Below are 6,596 nucleotides of genomic sequence, written 5' to 3' on the forward strand. Positions count from 1 at the left end.
GCCTCCCACACCCAGCACCATGCTGGTTTAGTTCAGCTGGGTGTTAGGAGTTGACCACCAGTTGTCAATCCATGACAGGTGGGTCCCTCCATGAGCCCATTTCACAGATGTGGCAAGTGGCAGCAGTGAGCTGGAAGGAACCACCAGGCATCATCTCCCTAGGGCAGGAGGGTTGGACCTCTTCCTCCCTGCTGGGCCCCCAAAGGGAACCCCAAAAGATACAAAGGGAACCCCAAAAGATACAAAAGAACTGGGGGAAGAGGCCAGGTGTAGTGGTGCACACCTGTCATCCCAGCACTCAGGAAGCTGAGGCAGGAGGATCCCCTTGAATTCAAGGCCAGCCTGAACTGCATAATAAGACCCCAACTCAAAAAATAAAACAGCTAGGGAGGAGGCTGCACAGGTGGGGGGAGGGCTGGCTCCGCCGAAGAGGAAGTGAGAAGACAGGTGCCAGAGGCCGTGCTAGTGCACTCGCGGTGGGTACACAATGTGCAAGCCAACATGGCGCTCCTCGCGCAGCACCCCCACTCGCAGCCATGCTCCCCGGGGCCCCTATGCCAAAGGGCCCTGCCTGCCGCCCTGCACACGGGCGCTGAACGACCTCATGGCCCAAGAAGTCCACAGCGTCTTTGAACCTGAGCATCCCCAGGGTCTGAAACCCACAGCCTGGCAGCTGGGGTGCCCCACGGAGGCCCAGAGAGGGACTGGGAGTTCCCCCAAATCCCACAGGAGCCAGGCACCCTAGAGAGACCCCAGGCCACCACTCCGGGTGCTCTCTGCTCCCGTCGCGTGGCCTCCCTGTCCGAGGTGACTCCGGGGAGGGACCCTGCTCGGGTCACAGGCCCCGGCGGCTGCGGGCCGGTGTCGGGGCCTGGGCCCCCCGCCTCACCCGTCCTGCCCACGCCTCACGTGCTTTTGACGCTGGAGATACTGGACAGGGGCTCCCGCATCCTGAAGCTGAGCGACCGGGAGCCCCGAAAGCTGTCCCTGGGCCTCAGCGAGCTGTCGGTGGTGGACGCCCCGGAATGGGCCTCGGTGGCCCTGGCCAGGCAGTCCCCGGGTCCCCGCAGGCCCAGCCGCAGACACCCGCAGCAGAGGGCGGCCAGCACCGCGCGGCGCAGCTCCCGGCTGCGGAACGTGTAGATGAGTGGGTTGATGGCCGAGTTGGACACGGCCAGGGCCAGGATCAGGTCCATGCCGCGGAGGTACTCCTGGGCCCACACGTTGGTGCCCGAGACGTCGGCCAGCAGCAGGCCGAGGAGCGGCCCCCAGCACACCAGGAAGGCCACCAGGATCATGAGCACCGTCTTCAGGAGCCGCCGGGACTTGGAGCGGGCGGCGGGGCGCTGGGCCTTCTGCCTGTTGGCCCGGACCTCCCAGAAGATGGCGCTGTAGAGAAACAGGATGGCCACCAGGATGCACGCGAAGACCCCCACGCAGAAGAGGATGTAGGTCTTGGCGTAGAGCGGCATGAGGCCGGAGCAGCTCTCGAAGGCGCACACGCAGTTCCAGCCCAGCAGCGGCAGCAGCCCCAGCAGCACGGCCAGCAGCCAGCACAGGCCGATGCAGCCGTACACGCGGCCCCGCTTGGTGGCCCGGCTCTCGGCCATCCAGGGCCGCGCCATGGTGGCGAAGCGCTCGCCCGCGGTGAGCAGCAGGCTGAAGGTGGAGGCGGCCAGCGCCGCGAAGAGCAGCCCCTCCCGCAGGAACCACTGCGCCGGCGTCAGCAGGAAGGTGCGCGCGCCCGACAGCAGGACGTTGGTCAGGTAGGCGAGGCCGGTGAGCAGGTCGCTCAGCGTGATGTTGACCAGGCAGTAGTAGACCCAGCGCCGCGAGCGCATGTGCGCGGCGATGGCCACCAGCACCAGCAGGTTCTCCAGTACCACCAGGCAGCTGATGGCCACCGACAGTCCGCGCAGCGCGCCCAGGCTGCTGTCCTCGGGGCCCCCGCGCCCCGCCAGCCGGCCCGAGTGGTTGTAGTGCAGGATGATCAGGCGGTTGTGCCCACCGGCCGCCAGCTGGTAGCAGGCCTCAGGGGGCACCGGCGGTGGAGGCCACCCGGTGGTGTTCATGACCTCCCCGGGGGACAGACTGAGGTCCCAGGCAGGCAGGGTGGAGTCGCCTGCTTCTCCTGGTCTTGGTTTCCTGTTATTTGAAATTTCCTGTTGTGTTCAAGGTACCCCCAGGGTGGGGGTGAGAGCAGGGAGGGGCACCCCAACGGCTGCTGGCTGTGGGGAGGGGCCCAGTGACAACGGCTGGGGACAGCCGTCCTCCACGGTGACACGGACGTCCTCCCGGAAACAGGAGGGGAAGCAGTTGCAGAAGCACAGATCCTCAAGGGCGGTGGGCTGCAAACAGTCTGCGCCACACCTCCCCAGCGGGACACCTGCCCCTGCCCCAAAGCTCCCCCTCCCTGACCCCCACCTTCTCCCCAGCAGCTCCCAGCTTGCACGTATACAGTGGGCGCTTCATAAGTGCTTATCTGTGCACACCCATGATCACCCTGTTGTGTGCACACTGCCGGGCCAGGTTTGACTTGGATGGTCTGCTCGCTCACAGAAGGGGAAGCTGAGGCTCACAGAGGTGACCCCACCAGGCCCGGACACCCCTTGGGGTTGGTGGCTGCACTGCCAGCCCCTGAGCTCCCCTGATAGGAGCAGTGCTGGACCCTGGAGGCCCCTGGGCCCGGAAGAGAGGAGGCACACAGAGTGCCCCCCCCCCCCGTGTCTCCACAACACCGGCTGGGGTGACACAACTTGAGACGGTTGTGGGTGGGAAGGCGGAAGAGGCTCTGTGCACCCCGGAACCCTGACTGCGAACAGCAGGAGCGGGCAGAGGGGTTGCTCCCTGCCTGCCCTGTGCCTGGGACCCCGCTGCGCCCCATTAGGGTTTGGGGTGTGGTGCAGCAGCCACGGCAGTGAGAGGAGGACCCAAGACTCCTCAGCCACATCCAGTCCTCGGCCAGGTCCCCTCCTGCCCCCAGCCCACATCGCCATGAGCTGTCCTGAGCCGGGGGACGGGCGGCCACACCAGCTCTGCCAGCACTGCCCCCCACGGGCACGGGTGTGCCAGGGGACATGCATCTCAATGAAAGGGACAGGTGTCCCACAATGTCCCAGGGTCCCCACGAGAAGCCAGAGCATCCCCAGGGCTGGAAGGGGGAGAAGGCTGAAGAAGCCCTGCCCCCATCCCCTCGTTTACGGCGCCGCCACAGCAGGGCGGGGACGGGGAAGCTGAGCAAGGCTGGCAGCGAAGGAGCCCACATCTGGTCACCGGAGGTCACAAAGACACGCAGCTCTGAGCCCCAGTGCCAGTGTGGATCGTGCACACTTGCCTAGCATGCACAGGGCCCTGGGCCCCGTCCCTGGCACGATCTGTCAAGGCAGACTGTGAAGAGCAAGACAAGGTCTACACACAGGACAGCAGCTGTGCCATGGCCCTGAGTGGAATACTACACAGTGGGGTAAAAGCACCAGGAAGTTCTCCATAAGGGGAACAGACTCAGTGACATATTTTTTCATTTTTTGAGACAGGTTCTTGCTACATAGTCCAGGCTGGCCTTGAACTCACTATGGTCCTCCTGCCTTAGCCTCTTGGAGTGCTGAGATAACAGGTGTGAGGCACCAATGCTTGGCACCCAGGATATGTCGTCAGGTGGAAAAACAGTTAAGCCCCAAAGCACATGCGGTAGCCCAGTGTGGGGTGCCTCGCTGCAATCCCAGCACTCTGGGAGGCTGTGGCAGGAGGATCACCACGAGTGCGAAGCCTGCCTGGAATACATGGTGAAACTCTGTCGCAAAAACAAAACACAGAGCCAGGCGTGGTGGCACACGCCTGTAATCCCAGCACTCGGGAGGCTGAGGCAGGAGGATCATTGCAAGTTTGAGATCAGCCTGGGCTACAAAGTGAGCTCAAGGCCAGCCTGAACTGCACAGTGAGACTGTCTCAAAAAGACAAAAAAGAAAAGAAAAGAAAAGAAAAAGAACACAATGAAATGGAGGGGAAAAAATGATCCAGGGCTACTACGGGCAGTCGGGGATAATCTAAGACGAGCCTGGAAAGTCCCTGGAGCCAGAAAGTCAGGACATGCTCAGGGGAGGGTGGGACCCCTGGGGACACACTAGGCTCACCAGTGAGTGACCTCACCATATGCCCCAGCAACCCACTCCCCAGCGTCTGCACAAGAGAACTCATAACCCATCCACTCGGAAACGTGCACAGAAATGCCCCAGCAGCAAAAGTCAAATCCCCTGGAATGGAAAAACCCAAGTGTCCTCCAACTGGCGAATGGATACACACAAGGCGACCTGTCCACACACTGGACTATTACTAAGCCAGGAAAAGGCAGGAACTCCTGACGCTGCCACAATGTGGACAGACCTCGAGGACATTGTGTCTAGGAAGCTGAGCCAGACATGGAAGGACCCGAAGCACAGGGTCCCACTCCCAGGAGGCCCCAGTGTGGTCAGAGCCACAGAGACGGAAGGAGGGCGGCAGTGCTGGGCCGGGGAGGGGACAGGAGTCGGCATTTCCTGGGGACAGAGGCTCAGCTGCGGGAGGTGGGAAGTCTTGGGGGCGGACAGTGCGGGCAGCAGGTGTGGGATGCGCACCACGCCACTGAGCTAGGCACTTGGAAATGGTGAAGATGATACATTTCATTATGTGCATTTCACCACAATAGAAATAGTCCTTTTTATAATTAATAGCAATACTGGAACAAGCGACAGAATGTCCAGTCCTGGGAATTAGAGAATATTAACGAGTCAGCAAATTTCCTGCTGCTGACCACCGCAGTGATTATGTAGGAGACACCCTTGCCTTTGGGAGGTGCCTAGTGCTTTGGAATATACGATGTCTTCACCCTAGTCTCAACATACTGAGGAAAAATTTAAGAAAAAGTAAAAATAGCCAATTTGAGGGTGTATCCATGTAATCCCAGCGTGCAGTGGGAGGCTGAGTCAGGCAGATTACCATGAGTTGATCACAATATACGGTGAATGCTTGAAATTTTAAAAATGTATTATAGTAAAAGCCACATTGCCACGAGTCCCCCTCAAAACCCTCCCCATCATTTTGCACACGTGGATACCATCATTCTGGCCATTTTCTGAGCAGTTCTAGGGTGAGTTTTCCCAAGCGTCTTTACAAACTGTGATTAAAAAATACAGGGACTGTCCAGTGGGTGTGGTGGCGCACGCCTGTAATCCCAGCACTCAGGAGGCTGAGGCAGGAGGATCGTTGTGAGTTCGAGACCAGCCTGGGCTACAAAGTGAGCTCAAGACCAGCTTGAACTACATAGCGAGACCCTGTCCCAAAAACACCAAAAAAAAAAAAAAAAATACAGTGACTGCTGCTGCTGAGCGCCGTCCAGCGGAAAGGCACTTGTAAGCCCATGTTGCTGTCCTCATTTACCTCAGTCTGGTACTGTGCAACTTCCGGCGCCTCCCCAGAGCCAAAGTGACCGTGAAAGAGAAATGCTCTGGATCCATCAGGACAATGGGGCATCCAGGACAGCGCAGCTGAAGACTTGGAAGAGGACGCACCGGCTGCGCCGCGGGGCAGAGCTCGCTCTCCTGCATGCCGGCCGCCAGCCGCCCAGCACCACTTGCCTGAGAGGCTGTCTCTTCTCCAGTGGGAGTTTGTGTCCCCTTTGTCGGAGATCAAATAGTTGACTGTCCTGGGGTAGTTCTACTTCCTTTATTCTGTTCCACTGATCCTAATGTCTGCTTTTGTGGGAGCCATTTTTTTGTTTTTGTTCTTTTCTTTTTTGAGACAGGGTCTCCCTATGCAGTTCAGGCTGGCCTTGAGCTCACTTTGTAGCCCAGGCTGGCCTCCTGCCTCAGCCTCACGAGTGCTGGGATTATAGGTGTGCGCCACCATGCCTGGCCAGCCATGCTGTTTCTGTCATGGTATCTTTGTAATATAATTTCAAATCCAGGGTTCTGATGCTTTGCTCTTGTTTGCTTTGTTCTTGTTTCCCAGAATGGCTGTTGCTCTTCTGACTCTCTCCTGGTCCCACACACATTTTAGGGTTGTTCTCTCTAGCTTTGCAAGGAGTGCTGCTCGTTATTTCGGTTGGGTTTGCACTGGATCTGCATATCAGTCTGGAAAAACTGGTTGTCCACATGCAAAAGATTGAATCTATATCCATATCTCTCACTATGTACTAAAACAGAATAAAATGGATCAAAGATCTAAATCTTAAAACAGAAACAATCTGCTGGAAGACAAAATAGGTAAAACTTTTTTTGTTTTGCTTTGAGACAGGGTCTTGATATGTAGTTCAGGCTGGCCTTGAACACACTATGGAGTAGAGGATGGTCTCCAACTAACAGTGATCCTCCTGCCTCAGCCTCCTAAGTGTTGAGATTGCAGCAAAAATAGGTAAAACTTTTGAAGATATAGGTGTAGCCAAGGACTTTCTGAACAGAACCCCAATTGCACAAGAAACAACACCATGAATCAACAAAAGGGATCATATCAAATAAGATGCAACAACAGGGTTGGGGATATAGCTCAGTGGCATAAGCGCCTGCCAGGCAAGTGCAAGGTCATGAGTTTGATCCCCGGTACCGCAAAAAAAGAAAAAAAAAAAA

At 57.9% G+C, this 6,596-nt stretch overlaps 1 protein-coding gene across 1 annotated transcript; it reads right to left on the reverse strand.

The window, feature by feature from the left end:
• Positions 1–6: 6 nt before the first annotated feature.
• On the reverse strand, positions 7–3,859 carry S1pr4 (sphingosine-1-phosphate receptor 4). Its single transcript, XM_005405851.2, has one exon. It carries the CDS (start codon positions 2,070–2,072, stop codon positions 906–908), a length of 1,167 nt encoding a protein of 388 aa, XP_005405908.1. The 5' UTR covers positions 2,073–3,859; the 3' UTR covers positions 7–905.
• Positions 3,860–6,596: the final 2,737 nt, after the last annotated feature.

The sequence above is a fragment of the Chinchilla lanigera genome, unplaced genomic scaffold (genome assembly GCF_000276665.1).
Source record: "Chinchilla lanigera isolate Chin_1 unplaced genomic scaffold, ChiLan1.0 scaffold00094, whole genome shotgun sequence".
Taxonomy (NCBI): Eukaryota; Metazoa; Chordata; class Mammalia; order Rodentia; family Chinchillidae; genus Chinchilla; species Chinchilla lanigera.

What these genes read in the sequence shown, in the direction of transcription:
- S1pr4 (XM_005405851.2), bottom strand. Translation starts at nt 2,072, where the DNA reads ATGAACACCACCGGGTGGCCTCCACCGCCGGTGCCCCCTGAGGCCTGC.